Source organism: Phacochoerus africanus, chromosome 1 (genome assembly GCF_016906955.1).
Source record: "Phacochoerus africanus isolate WHEZ1 chromosome 1, ROS_Pafr_v1, whole genome shotgun sequence".
Lineage (NCBI taxonomy): Eukaryota > Metazoa > Chordata > Mammalia > Artiodactyla > Suidae > Phacochoerus > Phacochoerus africanus.
The window spans coordinates 119,783,620-119,804,049 of record NC_062544.1 but is presented as its reverse complement, the minus strand read 5'-3'; the positions used below and the strand labels follow the sequence as shown (position 1 = coordinate 119,804,049).

General features: G+C 42.4%; 1 protein-coding gene across 2 annotated transcripts in view; it reads left to right on the top strand.

Moving 5' to 3' along the window:
* Positions 1-13,386: 13,386 nt before the first annotated feature.
* The window catches only part of DENND6A (DENN domain containing 6A), a 60,588-nt gene continuing 53,544 nt past the window's right edge, over positions 13,387-20,430 (top strand). The window contains exon 1 of one of the 2 annotated variants that reach the window (XM_047777545.1): positions 13,387-13,672. In XM_047777545.1, the coding sequence (XP_047633501.1) occupies positions 13,436-13,672 (237 nt within the window). In that variant the 5' untranslated portion in view covers positions 13,387-13,435. The remainder of the gene's footprint in view (positions 13,673-20,430) is intronic. The other variant, XM_047777536.1, reaches the window with a different exon arrangement.

Below are 20,430 nucleotides of genomic sequence, written 5' to 3'. Positions count from 1 at the left end.
CAGCTGCTGCCCTATGCCACAGCTACAGCAATGCCAGATCAGAGCCAAGTCTTCAACCTACACCACAGCTTGCAGCAATGCTGGATCCTTTAACCCACTGAGTGAGGTCAGGATTCAAACCCGCATCCTCGTGGATACTAATCAGGTTCTTAACACACTGAGCCACAGTGGGAACTTCCTGCTTATCTATTTTAAATGTAAGTTTGCATATACTAACCCCAAACTCCCAGTCCATCCCACTCCTTCCCTCCCCCCCATGGCACCCACAAGTCTGTTCTCTATGGTCTTTGATCCCTTTTGAGTTATTTTTATATATGGTGTAAATTAAGGGTCCAACTTCATTCTTTTGCATATGGATATCCAGTTTTTCCAGCATCATTTGTTGAAAAGACTACTCTTTTCCCATTGAATGGTTTTGGCACTCTTATTGAAAATCATTTGACCACATATGCAATGGGTTATTTCTGGGCTCTCTATTCTATTCCATTGGTCTATATGCCAGTCCCATACCATTTTAATAACTGTAGCTTTATGGTAAGGTTTGTAATCAGGGTGTGCGAGTCCTCTAACTTTGTTCTTCTTTGAAACCTTTTTTTTTTTTCTTTTTAGGGCCACACCTCCAGCATATGGAAGGTTGAATTGATCTGAGCCCCGTCTCCAACCTATACTGCAGCTCCTGGCAATCCCAGATCCTTAACCCACTGAGTGGGGTCAGGAACTGAACCTGCATCCCCATGGATACTAGTCAGGTTCATTACTGCTGAGCCACAAGGCGACTACCTGAAACTAAATTTTTAATCCACTTTCCCAAATTATTTGTAGCCGTTGCCATCTTAGCAACACTGCAAAAATACATACTTCTCAGTGATTATTTCTAATAAGAACTAGTCTTCCTTGTAAATTCTTCATAAGAAGGTGTCTAAGAATAGCAGTCCTAGTTTGGAGTCATTCTATTTCTTTCTTTCTTTCTTTCTTTCTTTCTTTCTTCTTTCTTTCTTTCTTTCTTTCTTTCTTTCTTCTTTCTTCTTTCTTTCTTTCTTTCTTTCTTTTTCTTTCTTTCTTTCTTTCTTTCTTTCTTTCTTTTTCCTTTTATCTCTCTGTCTCTCTCTTTCTTTCTTTTGCCACATCCACAGCATAGAGTCATTCCATTTCTTTTATTTTCCTTAGACAAAACTCTTACTCAGAGTAGAATTAGAATTTGCAGTGTCTTAGTCTTTTGTGCAGGCTGGCACTGCCCCCTGGGAAATCAGCCAAGGAAGACTTCCTGGATTAAGTTTAACTTAGGTAATTCTTTTCGTTTGGGCTATCAGAATACCAAAGAGAACAAACATATTCAAAACAAAACAGGCAGGGTTGCTGCACATTCAAGGTTAGACTAACAAAAATAGTCAATGAGAGAAAAATCATGACAGAATATCAAAGGCAAACTCTCAAAACTGAAGCAGAGCTTTGTTGGATTGCTTCTATAAATGATAAAAAGAGAATCAAGCTTATTTTAGTGTAGTCTTTGAGATTTTTCTCTCCATTTCAGGTTGTGCAGAAGAAAAATTAGAGAAATTTCCTGGTATTTTGCTTTTCTCCTAATAGAGGTAGGGTGGGGAAGTAAGAAAGAATGTTGGACTGTGTCTAAGGAGGTCTGGCTTCCAGCAGGATTTTGCCACTGACTTGTTATGAGAGCTAAGTCACTGGCTCTCTGAGCTACAATTTCCTCAACTATGTGTTGAAAAAATTGTTGGATCTCTAAGAGCTTTTACAGCTCTAATAATATGACAAAATTGGTTTTTTCCCTCCCCTAGATATTTTTCTCATTATTCTCTAATTCTCAGAAAATGGTATATAGGTGTTACTAGCAGTCATGTTTTGTCTTCTTTGCTAAATAGTGTGGTCCCAGAAAACATATCATATTCAGATTGTTATCCTTCTCAATTTAAGACTGTAACTTTTTTTTTCTTTTTTCATTTTTGGCCATCCCAAGGCATTATGGAGTTCCTGGAGCTGGGATCAGATTGGAGCTGCAGTTGTAACCTACACCAAAGCAGTGTTGATACCAGATCCTTATTCCACTGCGCCAGGCTGGCTGGGGATCAAACTTGTGTTGCAGTGCTTAAGACACCACTCATCTCATTTCACTACAGCAGGAACTTCAAGACCATAACTTTTCTAAGTCAAATACTTGAAGGAAGGGATGAGTTGAGCTATCTCTTTTTGTTCGTTTTGAAGATTATTTTTCAATGATAATTGCTTCATGATTTTGTTGAGATAAATATCCTTTAACTAGGTGATAATGATTATAATAGAGTAATGGTGTTTTCCCCTCTTTTGGCTAATTAAAAATAATTTGTGGATTGGAGTTTCTGTTGTGGCTCATTGGTTAACGAACCCTACTAGTATCCATGAGGATGCGGGTTTGATCCCCAGCCTTGCTCAGTGGGTTAAGGATCCGGCATTGCCATGAACTGTGGTGTAGGTTGAAGACTTGGCTCAGATCCGGCATTGCTGTGGCTGCGGTGTAGGCCGGCAGTTGTTGCTCTGATTCGACCTCTAACCTGGGAACCTCCTTGTGCTGCAGATGTGGCCCTAAAAAGAAAAAAAAAAAGGGTATTTTTTGTAATATAAAAACCCAGAAGCAAAGCATTATGTTAGTATTCTATTATACTGCTGTTTTGGTAAATAAACACTCAGGGAAGAGTTTCTATGAGCACTTGATGTGATAAAAGGCTAATGTAATGCATCCTACCATGTGCAACTATATTAGTGAAGGCTTCTAGAGTTGTGAATGTCAGAAGTTCTAGCTCAAACAAATCTAACCAAAAAGGAAAAGTTATTTGACTCAAGGTATCTGAAAAGCTCAGGCTTGGCTAAATCCAGGGCCAAATGATCTCATTGGGACCCTGTCCTACACTTTCCATTTCTTGTTTTTTTCACTGTTGTCTGCATTCTGGGCCTGCTTCTTATTTATGATGATAAGGCTGCTAACAGCGCCAAGCTTACATTCTATCCTCTCAGTAATCCTGATGTTAGGACCATGCCTTTTTTCAGAACAGTTCTAATGACTCCAAGAGTTGAATTGCATTATTTGATTGAATCATGCCTGGTGATGTGCCTGCATTCATCATTGTTCTAGGTATATGGAATATACTGATTGGCTAGGATTGGGTTATGTGCCCACACTAGAGTCCAAGAGTAGCATTTGCCTCTTCCTGAACCTCATAGTCTGTGAATGATCATGAGGTGGCTCCTTGCTGGGAAACTGGGGACTCTTAAGCAGAAGGTACAATGGGTGATGGGCAAGTAAGAGCAGTGGGAATTTACAGCAAAAAAAATCCTAGTTCTGCAAAGCAAACTATTTTAAATTGTGTTTTCATATAAAAGTAATTAACTGAGAAGTCAACTCTAAAGACAAACTTGTTTCTAGCAACTAACTTCTAAAGCTTTCTGATGTAGCTTTGTATACTGTAAAAGCTTTAATGCAAAAGCTGATTCATGTCAGTTATGAATTACATTTGGCTGCAAATGACAGATCTAACTACAGTTGCTTAAACAGGTAAGGGTTAATTTTTAAGAAGTTCAGAGGCAGGTTACGGCTGGCATTGGTTTAGTGCTGTATGGATGTGAGTCTCTTGATATTTTCTTCATGTCTGAAAATGGCTACTGGACTTTTGGGCTTCATGTCTAGGTTGGCAGTAGGAGGAGCTGAGAAGTACCAAAGGGCAAGAACTGCGTGCTATATTTATTTTCTTTTGTGAGCTTGTAAAAGAGTATAACCCAGATGTTTTAATCAATACTTTTGCATACATCTTGAATTCATCACATGGTCACACATACCTTCCATGGAATTTGAAAGATATAGTGTTTTAGTTGGGTTCAGTGCCAAGTGATAAAGGGGATAAAGGGGGAAAATGAGTATTGGGGGGCATCTTAGTCAGTGGGGGCTGGTATAACAAAACATAGACTGGGTGGCTTAAACAATAGATATTTACTTCTCATAGTTTTGGTCCTGGCCAATTCAGTTCCCTTGAGCACTCTTAGTGGCTTACAGATGGCCACCCCTCACATAGCAGAGAGAGGCTCTGGTTTCTTCTTATAAAGACATTAATCATATCATAGAGGGAGTTCCCATCGTGGCGCAGTAGTTAATGAATCCAACTAGGAACCATGAGGTTGCGGGTTCCATCCCTGCCCTTGCTCAGTGGGTTAATGATCTGGTGTTGCCGTGAGCTGTGGTGTAGGTCGCAGACGTGGCTCGGATTCCACGTTGCTGTGGCTCTGGCGTAGGCTGGTGGCTACAGCTCCGATTAGACCCCTAGCCTAGGAACCTCCCATATGCGGCGGGAGCGGCCCAAGAAATGGAAAAAAGACAAAAAGACAAAAAAAAAATCATATCATAGGGCCCCATCCTCATGACCTCATGTAACCTAATTATCTTTAAGGTCTAAATACCATCACATAGGGTTAGAGCTTCAACATATGAATATTCAGTCCATAACATCCCTCCCCAACCCCCAAATTTATGTCTTCTTGCATCAAAATACATTCATTCAAGCCTAATGGCTGTCAAAGTCTTAACTCATTCTAGCATTAACTTAATTTTATTTATTTACTTATTTATTTTTGTCTTTTTGCCTTTTTCTAGGGCCGCACCCATGGCATATGGAGGTTCCCAGGCTAGGGGGTCTAATCCGGCCTACGCCAGAGCCACAGCCATGCCAGATCTGAGCTGCGTCTGTGACCCACACCACAGACCTACACCACAGCTCACGGCAATGCCGGATCCTTAACCCACCAAGTGAGGCCAGGGATTGAACCCTCATGGTTCCTAGTGGATTCGTTTCTGCTGCACCACCACAGGAACTCCTAGTCCTAGCATCAACTTTAAAGTCTAAAGTCTAAAGTTCAAAATCTCATCTAAATAGCATCTAGGGAGTTCCCATTGTGGCTTAGCAGTAACAAACCCAACTAGTATCCATGAGGACACAGGTTCAGTCCCTGGCCTCGCTCAGTGGATTAAGGATCTGGCATGGCCACGAGCTGTGGTGTAGGTTGCAGATGCAGCTTGGGTCTGGTGTTGCTGTGGCTGTGGCAGAGGCTGGCAGCTGCAGCTCCAATTCAACCCCTAGCTTGGGAACTTCCATATGCCGTGGGTATGGCCCTGAAAAGACAAAAATAAATAAGTAAATAGCATGTAAATCAGATATGGGTGAAGCATGAGGTATGATTCATCCTGCGGTAAAATTCCTCTCCAGCATGAACCTGTGAAACCAGATAAGTTATGTGTTCCCAGAATACAGGGGAGGGACAGGCATAGGACAGACTTTACAGCTCCAAAAGGGAGAAATTGGAAGAAAGAAGAGGGTATTAGATCCCAAGTAATTCCAAAACCTCATAAGGTAAATAATTTTACATCTTGAGGATTGATAATAATTCTCTTTGGTTCAATGCACTGCTTTCCAGACCACTGGAGTGGTGGTCTCACCTCTGCAGTTACGCCAGGTGGGGGTCATTCTCTCAAACTTCTGGGGGCCTCCTCTCCCAGAGATTCAAGTGGCTGCTGTCTGGTGTGTTGGATCACCCAGCAACAGGACCCTCCCCAACCCCGGCTCCTGAAAGTGAGGAGGCAGCCCTGATGATCTCTGAGTCACCTTTATGGTCATTCTTCCTTAGCCTTGAAGAATAGCACATGTTTGCAGCTGCCTTGCTCCATAGTCCTGTTCTGAAGGATCTAAGAAGTCTGACAGTCTTTCTTCCTTTCATGCTGGGGTGGCTGATTAGGTCTGTGGTTCACACTCATACTAATCTCCTAATCAAACTGCTATTCGGCCACACCCTTAATGTTTTCTTCAGAACATTTTTGGCATCTGGGGAAGTATAAATAAGGTAAGAATTTTCCAAATTTCAAGTTCTAGTTCATTTTTGCTTTACATTTCCTTCTTTGATTCATTTCTCTCTTTTGCATTTAATGCTAAGTTGTCAGGAGGAATCAAACTGCTCCTTCATCACTTTGCATAGAAATCTCCTTAGTTAACTATCCAACTTTGTAGCTTGCTAGCTTTACCTTTCACAAAACACCAGAATATAGGAGTTCTCATCGTGGCTCAGTAGTAAAGAACCTGACTAGTACCCATGAGGACGCGGGTTTGATCCTGCATTGTTGTGGCTATGGTGTAGGCCGGCAGCTGTAGCTCCAATTTGACCCTTAGCCTGGGAACTTCCACATGTTGCGGTTATTGCCCTACAAAACAAAACAAAACAAACACTAGAATATACTTCAGCCAAGTTTTTGCCACTTTATAACAAGGATCACCTTTTCTCCACTGTTCAATAATATAGTCCTCTTCTCTGTCTGAGATCTCACCAGAATAGCCTTTCTTCACCCACATATCTACTAATATTCTTTATGATTATTTGCATATTTTCTAAAAAGATGGAAGCTTTCCCTCCAGCTCTCCCCCTGTGAGTCCTCACTAGAACCACTGCTCTTAGTGGCCATTTTTCTAGTATGCACCTCAAAACTCCTCCAGCCTCAACCCACTGTCCAATTCAAAGCCACTTCAATATTTGTAGGTATTTCTTACAGTAGCACCCCACTACTATATAGTCAATACCGAAATCTGTATTAAATAATCTCCAGGGAAAAGGATCAGTAGGATGGAGATACAAGGAGTTGAAGGTGGGAAAGAGGGAGAAAGAGGGTAGATGAAAGGAAGAGAGATACTTATTATATGGTTGCATAGTCTGAGAAATCCCATGATCTGCCGTGGCAAGCTGGAGACTCAGGAGGGCCACTGGTATACTTCCTGTCTGATGGTGTAAGTTCCAGTTTAAGTTTGAGTCCTACCTAAGGCAACAGAAGACAGATGTCCCAGCTCAAATAGTCAGGCAGAGTGAATTCTCCTTTATTCAGCCTTTCTTGTTGTATTCAGGCCTCCTGTGGATTGGATGAGGTCACGTACCTTGGGGAGGGCAATCTGCTTTACACAAGTCCACCATTTCAAATGCTAACCTCATCTAGAATCGCCCTTATAAACACACTCAGAATAATATTTGACCAAATATCTGGGCCCAGTCAAGTTGACACAGAAAATCAATCATCATATTGGCACAGCAATCTCTGCCACGAAGATATTTGTGAAAACATTGTAATTTAATTCCATTCCTTTCTGTTTCAGCTGAAACAGAAAGCTTTTTTATACATAAAATAAATGAAATGTTTAATTCCAGGCAAAAACTTTCTCCTAGGTCAGGATATTTTCTATCAATTGCAGTGTCTTTTTTTTGTTGCTGCATATATTCTATACAAACAGCACCAGTCATTACATTTTGTGATCTACTTTTTTCCCCTTAAAATATATACTTTGAACATTTTTCTGCTATCCAGTGTTCTATGACATTTTTAACGACTTCATAGTAGTCTACTGAATGGGTACATGACAATTTTCAGTCAGTCTCCCCTTGTTGGACATTTAGGTAGTTTCCAATTTTTCACAATTATAAGCAACTCTATTGTACTCTTGTTATCTCTTACTGTTTAGTTACAAAAGCAATACATGCCTTCTCTAAATAACTACAACAATACAGAATTGTGTAAGTCAGAAAGCAAAGCTCCTTATTTCTATTCACCAGCACTTCTAATTTCCAACATTTCTATTCCCCATGTGGCAAACACTCTTAATAGTTTATTGGGTATCTTTCTGAAATTTTTTTTGGTTTGTTTTCTGAGTCCTTTTCTTCTTTTCCTTTCATTCTGTTAGCCTGCACACTTTTGTTTTCTGCTCTTTTGATGCTCAGCCTCAAGCAGCCTCTTCACTCTTATTTGCTGCTTAGTCTGAAAAGCCAGACTAACACTTCTATTAGAATTATGCATAGGAGTTCCTGTTGTGGCACAGTGGAAACAAATCCGACTAGGAACCATGAGGCTGCGGGTTCAATCCCTGGCTTTGATCAGTGGGTTAAGGGGCTGGCGTTGCTGTTAGTTGTGGTGTAGGTTGCAGACGTGGCTCGGATCTGGCATTGTTGCGGCTGTGGTGTAGGCCAGCAGCTGTAGTTCTGATTTGACCCCTAGCCTGGGAACCTCTATATGCCTCGGGTGCAAGGCCAGGGATTGAACCTGCGTCCTCATGGATACTAGTCAGATTCGTTTCTGCTGAGTTTCGATGGGAACTCCTCAGTTCTCTTGATAACACATTGGCACTTAAGCCTCTGTATTTCTGTTTCTTTTTCTTTTTTTTGCCACCACAAGTGTAGTCATGCCCCAGCTTGTAGCAGCATTTAGCTCAGGAGCAAGAGGGAAGTCCTCTGCCTGCCCAAGTAGGTGGACATCTAGGGCATTTGGATTCTCTCCAGTTTCTTTTGGTAAAACTAAGTCCAGAGAGCTCTGCATTGCAATTCACACCATTATCTAAAGCTTAGTTTTTCCTTTTTTCTTTCTTCCTTTCTTCTTCTTCTTTTTTTTAAAAACTATGAAAATTGCCGAAATGTCAGGAGTTTGCTTAGAGGTGAGTAGGGAAGTTTGGAATGTTTTTAATCCTGCTTTCAGTGTAGCTGGTAATATTAGAAGGGCAGCAGAGCCATGAATCCAGTCATGCTCTTGGCTATAGCAGCCTACCCTGACTTAAGCACTCCTCACATGAAAAAAGACCCAGGGCTTTAGCTGACACTAAATACAACCTGAGCCAGTGATGTGACCTGGCTGCCAAAACTAGCAAATGTGATCTGAACCAGCATTAATAGAAGGCTGGTGGCTGGGGCAAGTAAGGTAATAGTCCCAGAGTACACTCTGCAGTGGTCAGATCACACATGGAGGATGATGTTTCCCCCGGCACTGCCTTGTAAGAGTGATGTTGACAAGTTGGAATGTGCCCAAGTTGGGCAACAGGATGATGAATGGCCTAGAAACTACATCCTTTGAGGAAGAGATAGAGGAACTGGGGTAGTTCACCCTGGAAGTTAGAAGCATAAGGATGTGGAATAACCACTTTCAAATTTTCACAGGGCTTTCATGTAGAGGAGTTGGACTCTTCTGTATAATCTCAGCAAGCACAGCTTAGACCAGTGAGTGTGCATTACAAAGTGGCTGATCTTGTCTGTATAAAAGGAAAAATTTTCTAATCCTTATAAACACCCAGAAAATGGCAGCTTTGCAAGGCTGTGACTTTACCTTAATAAGGGGTGTCAGAATGGTGACTAGCTGACTGAACATCAGAAGATTTCATGAGTAGGATAGGAAGTTTGGAGAGAGAATCTGATCCAAGATCCTTTTAGAATCAAAGGTTTTTGTTGTTGTTGTTGTTTTTTTTTTTTTTTTTTTAACCGCTGCTGTACCTGTGGCATATGGAAATTCTTGGGCTAGGTGTTGAGTTGGAGCTGCAGCTGCTGGCTTACAATACAGCTACAGCAATGCAGGATCCAAGCTGTATCTGTGACCTATGCTGCAGCTTGTGGCAACACTGGATCCTTAAGCCACTGAGCAAGGCCAGGGATCGAACCCTCATCCTCACAGGCACTATGTCGGGTTCTTAACCTGCTGAGCCACAATGGAAACTCCCAGATTCAAAGGTTCTAATGACAGAACCTTGAGAAGTAAGGAAGTGCTAGTACCTTTTCCCTCAGATCCCATTCAAGTATTAACCACAGAAAAATTAAAATTGATGCTAAGGCTGAATATCAAAGTTATGAGGTTGGAAGGAAAAATAGTCATATGAACTTTCTGTTTTCCCTGGTAAGTGTGGATTTTGTGCATAAAGATTTGAGTTAGAAATGTGTTTGTTTTTTCTAAAGTAAAGTGAAGTAGAGTGAATGATTTTTTTTCCCCCACATTTAAGATTCTTGAAAGCCCTGGTCTGCTTTCCTTCTCATCACATTTATGGTCCTCTTAATACTTTTCAAGTTACTACATTTCATCAGGATTATTCTTAACTCAAAATTATAAAGCTTTGGAGTTCCTGTCGTGGCGCAGTGGTTAATGAATCCGACTGGGAACCATGAGGTTGCAGGCTCGATCCCTGGCCTTGCTCAGTGGGTTAAGGACCTGGCATTGCCATGAGCTGTAGTGAAGGTTGCAGACGCAGCTTGGATGCTGCGTTGCTGTGGCTCTGGCGTACGCTGGTGGCTACAGCTCTGATTAGACCCCTAGCCTGGGAATCTCCATATGCCTCGAAAGCGGCCCTAGAAAAGGCAAAAAGACAAAAAAAAAATTATAAAGCTGCATTTCGGGGAATGGCAGTCTGTCTACCTGCCAAAGAGGCAGCCCTGTGGAACAACTGATGTTCGAAGCTCTTTAGTCATTAATAATGTGATAGTAACCAGTAAAATGTGTGTATTGCAATAGCGTGGCTCTTCCCTGAACAATCAGTGATGTAAGTAGGCTAGAATGATCATTCCTATTTTACCAGTACAGAAATGGAGTCCTGGGAGTTCCCGCTATGGCATAGCAGGTTAAGGATCCAACACTGCTGCTGTGGTGGTGAAGGTTTGATCTCTGGCCCAGCACAGTGGGTTAAGGATCCTGCATTGCTACAGCTGAGGTGCAGTTCACAGCTGCAGCTTGGATTTGAGCCCTTGCCCAGGAACTTCTGTATGTCGTGGGTGTAGCCATTAAAAAAAGAAAAAAAGAAAAAAACTATATCCAATCACTTATGATAGAAATTGACAGAAGAGCTAATATGAGAAAAAGAATGTATATATATGTATGACTGGATCAATTTTTCTGTACAGCAAAAACTGACAGAACATTGTAAATCAACTATACTTTAATAAAAATTTTTTTTTAAAAAAAGAAATGGAGACTTGGAGCAGCTTGCCTACCACAATCATGGATGGAGCAGGTGCTCAAATCTAACACTTCTGACTTCTAGGCTAGTGCTCTTGCCAGTACTGTTTTTCTTTTTCTTTTTCTTTCTTTCTTTCTTTCTTTTTTTTGTCTTTTTGCTATTTCTTTGGGCCGCTCCCGAGGCATATGGAGGTTCCCAGGCTAGGGGTCCAATCGGAGCTGTAGCCACTGGCCTACGCCAGAGCCACAGCAACGCGGGATCCGAGCTGCGTCTGCAACCCACACCACAGCTCATGGCAACGCCGGATCGTCAACCCACTGAGCAAGGGCAGGGATGGAACCCGAAACCTCATGGTTCCCAGCCGGATCCGTCAACCACTGCGCCACGACGGGAACTCTGCCAGTACTGTTTTAATTCTAAAAACTGCTACTGTTCTTTCCTAATGGTAGATTTAGACACTTTTTTTTTTCTTTTTGGTCACACCCAGGACATGCAGAAGTTCCCAGGCCAGGGATCAAATCCAAGCTGCAGCTGGGACCTATGCCAGGTCTTTAATCTGCTGAGCCACAAAGAAACTCCTAGACACTTACTTAAATGCAGAATATACCTTTTCTCTCAACTACAGTGGTTCTCTGGAATAGGACAAGCAGATTGCTTTGGCCAAAGAGTTGGCCTTTAACTTTAATGTTCCAGTTCATCTCACATCCTAAAGAAAGTCTCTAGCAAACATCACTACTGATGTCTGAGGATACTTGATCCTGTCCCTGTAAAGAGAGATGCTAACATTTCCTTCATATAAAAATTCTAGGTATGCGGACAGAACAATGCTTGTCCAATGGGGTAGATTTGACTGGGCAGTGCACCAAAATACTTAGGAGCTCAGGTTCAGTGTGAGAGAGATCTGAGTTTGCCTTTGTTCTGCCATCTACTGGCAAACTTATGTGACATTATTGTCATCTCGTGAATCTCAGAGTTCTTATCTGTAAAATGGGAATAATAATAAGGCCTATCTTTTGGGCTTTTGGGAGGATTAGTTAAGATAATGTGTGTAAATGTATGAATATGTGGGAGTTCCTGTAACTCAATATGGTTGAATTACAAACCCAACTAGTATCCATGAGGATGTGGATTCGATCCCTGGCCTTGCTCAGTGGGTTAAGGAACCAGTTGTGAGCTGTGGTGTAAGTGGCAGACATGGCTTGGACCCATGTTGCTGTGGCTGTGGAGTAGGTAGGCAGCTGCCACTCCGATTTGACCCCTAGTCTTTGATCTTCCATATGGAACTTGGAACAGGTACAGCCCTAAAAAGCAAAAAAAAAAAAAAAAAAAAAGAAAGAAAAGAAAAGAAAAAAGTATGAATACAGTGCTGTTTTTATTTATTTATTTAATTTTTTTTTTTTTTTGCATGGGAAGTTCCTGGGCCAGGGATCAAACCCATGTCACAGCAGTGACCTGAGCCACAGCAGTACAATGCTAGATCCTTCCTGCTGAACCACCAGGGAACTCTGTGTGTTCCTTACTTACATCCACTGTGCAGTTTATGCTCACATAGTAGGTGCTGAATAAATCCGGTCAGTAGTATCAAGTTGGACCTATAAAAATAACAATTCAACAAACCAACTACCTCCTGGGTGCCTAGCTCAATGCTGAGCTCCAAGAATATAAAGCTGCCTGAGACTAGACCCTTGCTAAGTGATCCAGATTGCTGTCGAGGCCAACCTGGTGTTCAAGAGAGCTCTTGAGATGCTGCTGTGTGAATGCTGAATGAGTCACAGACAATTAGGCCAAGAAAGGTGGGAGAGGGCTTGGTGGAGAGGGAACAGCTGAATGAAGGGAACTCTCAGTCAGTAGGTTGCCTGAGTGAACTGTAAATCAGCATCAGAATGTTAATACTTGCTTGGCAGGTCATGTAACCTCTCAAAACCTCAGTTTCTTTATCTAAAAATAAATAAATAATAGTGTCCACCTACTAGCCATGATGCGAACATTCAGTGAAGTAATATTTGTAAAGTACTTGCTTGGCACATCATCTGGCACAGAGTAAATGCTCAATAAATGTTAGCCACGTTACTAGTTTTTTTTTTAAATTAAAGTGTGGTTGATTTACAGTGTTTCGTCAGGTTCTGTTGTACAGCAAACTGACCCAATCACACACATTTCCTGTGCTTTACAGTAGGTCCCATTGCCCATCCATTCCAAATATAAGAATTTGCACCCAAAAAACCCCCCAAAATGCCTATCCATCCCATTCCCTTCCCTTTCCCCCCTGGGAACTCGAAGTCTGCTCTTCTTGACCATTATGTTTTAACATTTAATAATACCTTATAATTATGAATGGTGACATTTCAAGAATACTTCATTTCCTGGTCGTTGGACTGAGAAGGAGGATTTCAGGATTCACTGTATCAGTGTTGAGGAGCATTGAGGAAAGGAAGCCAGGGCCCGCTTGTCAAGCTCAACCAAGCGCTTGCCTGACGTCCCCACATCTACGCTGTGGTACACGAGGACTGGTGCAGAGCCCGGCTCCCAGCGTCACGTGGGTCGCGGCCCCGCCCCGGCTGAGCCCATCCCCCGTGGCTGCACCAGTGGCGGCTGCGCCTGCGCGGAGCCGGGCGCGCTGTGCAGCGCGGTCCGCGGTGGGGGCGGCGCGAACAGCAAGGGGGCGGCGGATGGCTCTGCGGGGCCTGGCAGGCTCGGGGCCCGGTTCCCGCGGGCCGTCGGATGAGGCGGTGGCGACGGACGAGGAGCGCGAGGCGTCGGCCTTGGTGGCGGCGGGAGCTGTATCGGAGGAGGATGAGGAAGACGAGGGCCGCGGCCGGGGCCTGCTGCGCTGGGACGGCTTCTCTGCCTGGCTGCACTGCGTGTGTGTGGTGGGCTTCGACCTGGAGCTGGGCCAAGCCGTAGAGGTGAGGCCCAGCCGCACCTTGACCCCGCGTGCGATCCGGGTCCCCGCGCCGGGGCGGTCCCAGCAGAGTGTGTGGCTCGCGGGCCGGCCTGCCTGGACCCGGGCCGATGCGCATCCGGGCGTGGCCGGCCGCCCCTCCGCCAGTATACTGGGCTGCGGTCCAGAGTTAGTTCCCTTGGGAGGATCGTGGGCTGTGGCTAGGGGTGAAAAGTTCTCTCTCGGCCCCTTCTAGATTCTTGTTGACCGTCATGTTTTCTTTTTCTTTTTTTTTTTTAACCCGGTATCACAGGAATAACTAGAATGGTTAGCGGCACCCAGGGAAGACTGCAGGCAGGGTGTTTAGGACTTTGTCAAGAATGGAACAATGCCCATGACATACGGTGAACTATAATAGCCAAACGCCACACAACCAACATTTTTTTAGACCTATAGATTGTTTTAATCATTAGCAGTAACTCCAGAGCATTCCACTCAGCCTGAGCCGAAATGCTTTTCTCAGAAAGCATTTTCTCTTTTGCTTTTGTTCCTCATTTCTGTTGTTTCTTGATAGTGCTTCTGAAACGGCTTGAAAGCTGATATCAAGATGAACATAAGGAAAATAGTTGGCTTGTGAATCTGTCAAGTTTTCCTATAACACCTTATCGGAAGGCTTTGTAATCTTAACTACTCTTCACATTATTTAGGGTCCCTTTTGTAGCACAGGAGATCGCTTGTCTTTATGTATCCAAGAAAAACATTATTAGAACGACGTAGGGTTAGAAGATTGTTTTGTTTTGTTTTGGTGGTAATGACAGATTTTAATTAACCATTTAATTCTGACTTGAGTGGCTTGAGTTGGCTACGAAAATTGGCCGGGGAGGTTTTTCTTAATGTGAACTGTGTATTCAGCTTGTTTTCTCTGTGTTTTATTATTATATATCTCAATACACATTGTTTCCATTAAGATCTTGGCATTGTGCTGGACACACAAACATGAAGGATATGCTCTAACCTATATTTGTAGATTGGGACTACAATTTAGAGGAGAACCTAGAATTAATCACTCTGGGAGAGAGAGCTAAATGCAATGCCTGGCGCATGGTGGTGTTCAATAAAAAATTGATAGAATCAATGAATACATGAACAGTACTTTCAGATAGAAACAGCAGTTCTCAAAGACTGAGAGGAAGAGATTTATGTCATCTATCTTTTACATTAATACATTAACCTGAAGTTATATGTACAGCAAAATACAGTTTAACCAGAAAGCATAAGATTGAGTTCTTGTAGTCGATTGCATTTTTATTTATTTTTTTGTCTTTTTGGGGCCACACCAGCAGCATATGTAGGTTCCCAGTCTAGGGGTCTAATGGGAGCTGTAGTTGCTGGCCTATGCCACAGCCACAGCAATATCAGATCCCAGCCACATGTGGGACCTACACCACAGCTCATGGCAATACTAGATCCTTAACCCACTGAGCAAGGCCAGGGATCAAACCTGGGCCCTCGTGGATACTAGTCTGATTCATTTCTGCTGAGCCATGAGGGGAGCTCCGATTGCATTTTTAAATAGCTAAGTGAAGTCCTTTGGGATTCTTACAATTCGGGCATTCTGTATTGCATGAGTATGTTTTTTTGACCAAATAAACAATACTCAGCATAATTGAGGTGCTTCAAAAATGTGAATCATTGAAGGATTTTTTTTGAATTTCGTTTTCCATAGTATATGCTACTGTACAGAGTTTTCTTTCTGTAGTTCTTGACTTTTTTTGCATTCTGGACCGTTTAAAAAATGTGAAGAACTTCATGAACTCTCTCCATTAGGGAAATACTAATACAAATCATGTATATGCTTTTGTGGACTATCTGGGAATCATTTATGAACTTTCTGATCCATTGCTCTCAGATTAAGAATCACTGATTTTAGAAGGTGTAGGGTGAGAGTGGGGAAGAGGTTTTTTTTTTTTTTTTGTCTTTTTAGGGCTGCACCTGAGGCATATGGAGGTTCCCAAGCTAGGGTCTAATCGGAGCTGCAGCTGTCGGCCTACGCCACAGCCACAGCAACACCAGATTCAGGCCGCGTCTGCAACCCACACCACAGCTCACAGCAACGCCAGATCCTTAACCCACTGAGCGAGGCCAGGGATTGAACCCGAAACCTCATGGTTCCTAGTCAGATTTGTTTCCGATGTGCCACAACGGGAACTCCCAAGAGTGGGGAAGATTCTTTTTTTTTTTTTTTTTGTCTTTTTGCTATTTCTTGGGCTGCTCCCGCGGCATATGGAGGTTCCCAGGCTAGGGGTCGAATCGGAGCTGTAGCCTCAGGCCTACGCCAGAGCCACAGCAACGCAGGATCCGAGTCGCGTCTGTGACCTACACCACAGCTCATGTGCACAGCTCATGGCAACGCCGGATTGTTAACCCACTGAGCAAGGGCAGGGATGGAACCCGCAACCTCATGGTTCCTAGTCGGATTCGTTAACCACTGCGCCACGACGGGAACTCCCTGGAAGATTCTTAATAGAGGACCCAAAGAAAAATAAACACATTGAGAGGTAACGCAGTTTAATTTAGTTATGTTGTCCTGAGAAATGTAGAATATTGCCACTTTTAAAATGAAAAAGGCCGAGTTCCTTTTGTGGCTCAGCAGTTAACAAACCCAACTAGGATCCATGAGGATGTGGGTTCAATCCTTCGCCTCACTCAATGGGTTAAGGATCTGGTGTTGCTGCGGCTGTGGTGTAGGCTGGCAGCTGTAGCTCATATTCAACCCCTGCCCTGGGAACTTCCATGTGCTGTCGCTGCAGCCCTAAAAAGCAAAAATGAAATGAAAAAGGAATACAAATTAATAATTAATACAGCAAAATAGTTGATGGCTATATCTAAGTCAAAAATGGACAGGAGGGGTGGCTGTAATGGGGCAAGAAGGAAAGTATAGAATTGTATTGGAGTACCTAGTAGTCCCAACCCTGCTTCCTATAATGCACAACCATTGGGTTTCAGAAGGGAAGTTAAAGAATAGGAAAAAGCTAAGTTTGGACAGTATATCCAAGAACCCACCTGTGTTATCAAAAAGACAGTCATTTAGGAGTTCCTGCTGTAGTGCAGCATGTTAAGGATCTGGCGTTATCTCTGCGATGGCCAGGGTTTGATCCCTGGCCCTATGCAGTGGGTTAAGGATCTGTTGTTGTCGAAGCTGCGGCATAGGTTACCCTTGACCCTGAGAAATTCCATATGCCACAGGTGTGGCTGAAAAAGAAAAAAAACAAAGTTACTGAGTCTTAGGCTTGACAAAGACTTGTCTGTTCTGCTATGACAGAAAGTACCATTTGCAAATTTTAAACAAAATGCATAAGTAAGTGCATAAATAATGCCACCTATTTAAGCTTAAATCCCTACTACAAGAGATAACATAAGGTTTCAATCAAGAACTCAGTAGAACTGGACTGCCTAGGCTTGAGTCTGTATGACTTGGGGCACGTTACCTAACTCGTCTGAGCCTCACACTCCTCCACTATGACAAGATACAGTGCCTGTATTAGAGCACTGTTGTGAGAGTTAGATAAGTTTATATATATATATAAAATATAATATATATTTGTATTTTGTCTTTTTTTTTTAGGGCCCCACCCGTGGCATATGGAGGTTCCCAGCCTAGGGCTCTAATCGGAGCTGTAGCTGTCGGCCTATGCCACAGCCACAGCAATGCAGGATTCTTAACCCACTGAGCGAGGCCAGGGATTGAACCTGAAACCCCGTAGTTCCTCGTCGGATTCATTTCCACTGTGCCACGATGGGAACTCCGATAAGTTTATATTGATGAACATTTTTTAAGTTGAGAAACTTTTTTCCAGTCTCAATAAAAATTAAGTGTGGTACCTCAGTGGCTAATTTGATTGAAATGGAGCCTGTTTGTATCTATTTGGTTGTAGACAACAGAAACTAAGCTATAGTTCAAGGAGAAAAGGCAGTCTTGCTGTGGCCTTACAGCCTGGAGAAACTTCAGAAAATAGCTAGAGCCCAGAACCAGGGAAGCTTCTTGTTTGTGCTCTTGTTTTATGGATTCTATTCATGCTTTATGCTCCCTTTCAAACTGACTTCTGCTTCTATGATCTTTATGAAGTTGCCGCTTTCAGCCACCTTAATGAAGAGTGATTGCTTTTCCCATCAGAAACACCAGAGGAAGGTAATCAGGCCTGATTTTGGGCAGATTCTCTGCTACAATCAGCTGAAGACATGGGTGATTGGAGGAATGGTCTGTGTTGCACAAAATGTCTGTTAGAAACCCTGACCCACAGAAGGGGAGGTCTTTGGAGCTAGGAAAAGACTGCAAAAGGTAGTAACTACACAAGTTGTGCTCAGCTTCTTTCTTTTCCCCTGAGATGGCCGTGGCATCACCGCAGAGACAGACACTAAGGGTCCTCTGGAACAAGGCTTGAAATGCCCTGGATTTTATGTTCCACTTTCACTTCCAGCTCTGTGAAATTACCTGGTTATATAGTAAAGCCTTAAGTGTCTGAATCCAGAATTGCCTCGTTTATTCAAGATTTTTTTTTTCTTATTGAATAACAATGTGCTCATTGTTGAAAGCTTGGCAAGAAAGGAAATTGTAAACACTCAAAAACATTCATAATTATACGAAGAGATTAATTAGCATTTTTGTTAATGCTTTTCTTTATATAGTTTCATATCTGTCGAGGATTCATTTGATTGTTAAGAACAGAAATCCTCTTAAATAAATTTAAATAGAGAGAAATTGATTGTAAGGAGTCTTTTGGAACCCAGTTGCAGGAAACAGGGTTGAACCTCATGGGACTTGGAAAGTCCCAGGCTTTTGCCTTTGTGTAGCCATTAAGTTTTTTATCTCTGCTTCTCTTTGCATGTCTGTTCCATTCTCCAAGCTGAGGCGGGTTTCCTCTGCAAGGATCTCAGTTTCCGCTCCCCCATTTCACCTAACCTTGGATTACCATGGTGCAGATTTTAGCTGAACTTTTACTTTTGTATTCTGAAACCAGGTGGAAGCTTAAATCAAATACTGGAATATCTGATTGGTTCAGCATGGGTCAGGTGCTCCCTTTTGTTCAGTCAGTTGTGGTAAGGAGATAGTGTTTCAGAAACAGTAGAGGCTACTTACTACCCCCCCCCCCCCCCGCCCCCGCAGAAGGAGGGGACACTTGAAATTGTGGATTGAGCAGCAGTCCTCCAAATAGGTCTGCTGTGAGTCTGCCTTTGTTTGTTGATATTTTTATTTTTTGACTGCCCCGTGGTATGCCAAAGTTCCCGGGCCAGAAATCAAAACCTGCATCATAGCAGACTCTAGGCCACCAAGGAGTTCCCAAGTCTACCTTTATTTTATTTTATTTTACTTTATTTCATTGTTTGCTTTTCTTACTGCTGCACCTGTGGTGTAGGGAAGTTCCCAGGCGAGGGGTCGAATCAGAGCTGCAGCTGCCTGCCTACACCACAACCACAGCAATGCCAGATCTGTGCTGCATCCACGACCTACACCACAGTTCATGGCTGTGCCAGATCCTTAACCTCTTGAGCGAGGCCTGGGATTGAACCCAAGTCCTCATGGATACTTGTCAGTTTTGTAACCATCTTAGCCACAATGAAAACTCCCTCCAAGTTTACCTTTATTGATAACCATTCTCATAGATAACTTGCAAATCATTAAAGGCTTCATAACAGTAATTTTATGGACTATAATTTATTTAACATTTTCCTTAATTTGGATATTTATTAATTTCTTTTTTTTTGTCTCAACGTGAAGAGTTATTTGCACTTGTACATACTTCCTTAGAGATGTTCTGCATTTTTTTGAGGCCCTTTAAGTCATGTGAACTCAAAGAACATTGTAGGAGTTGACATTTCTATAATTAAGGTCACCTCTTAAATCTCCCCAGCGCCTAGTTTTATAAGAACTGAGAAATCATTGGTGGCTTTCCCCCTTTTGAAGGCTATAACCCATCAACTTTTGGGGCAGAATTCAATCTAGTGGAAAGAGCACAAGCTTTGGGATTTTGAGCATATGCTAATTGATTTTTGGCTAATTTCTTCAGTTCTCTGAGTCTCATTTTCCTCAACTATAAAATGGGAAAATAATATCCTAAGTGTTGTTGGAGATACTGAGATAAAGCTTGTAAAAATTAATGTCTGTCATTTAATGCATGCCCAATACGTTAGTCCCTTTTTATAATTAGTGTCCTTGCACCTTCAGTAATCCCTGTGGGACTGTCTTGGCTATTCCTTCCCTCCTATTATTTCTCCTTAAATTTATTTAAAAAATACACAGCTTTAGATGTTATTCATCCAAGCTAAACTAGTGTAAATCACTTTAAGTATTTAAAGCACTTTCTGGGAATCAAGTTTATAAGGTTTCATTTTGCTGATAATTTATGCCATAGCCTATTTGTATGTATGTATAGTTTGTATTTAACCTCTTTGCTGAAAAGGATTTCGGGCCAGTTAAATTATCTATAAAAAGCAGGACAATTTTTAATCAGTTGAGTACTGATCCCCTCCCCTCCCCCTGCCTTTTTTTTTTTTTTTTTAAACTAATTGAAGATAAAGCTCTGTGCTGGGGTGAAGGCAAACTTTCATGCCATTTTTAAAAGAGCAGTTAACAGAATTGACTCTCCTTTCTTTCCTACCTCTATTTTTTTGAGTCTCTGACTATGTATCCCCTCTTACCCCTAACAGCGTGGAACCTAGAGTAGTCAGCACTGTTTTCTATATCTTAGCAAAGTTTCTGTTTATTTTTCTGAGAAGGATAAAAGC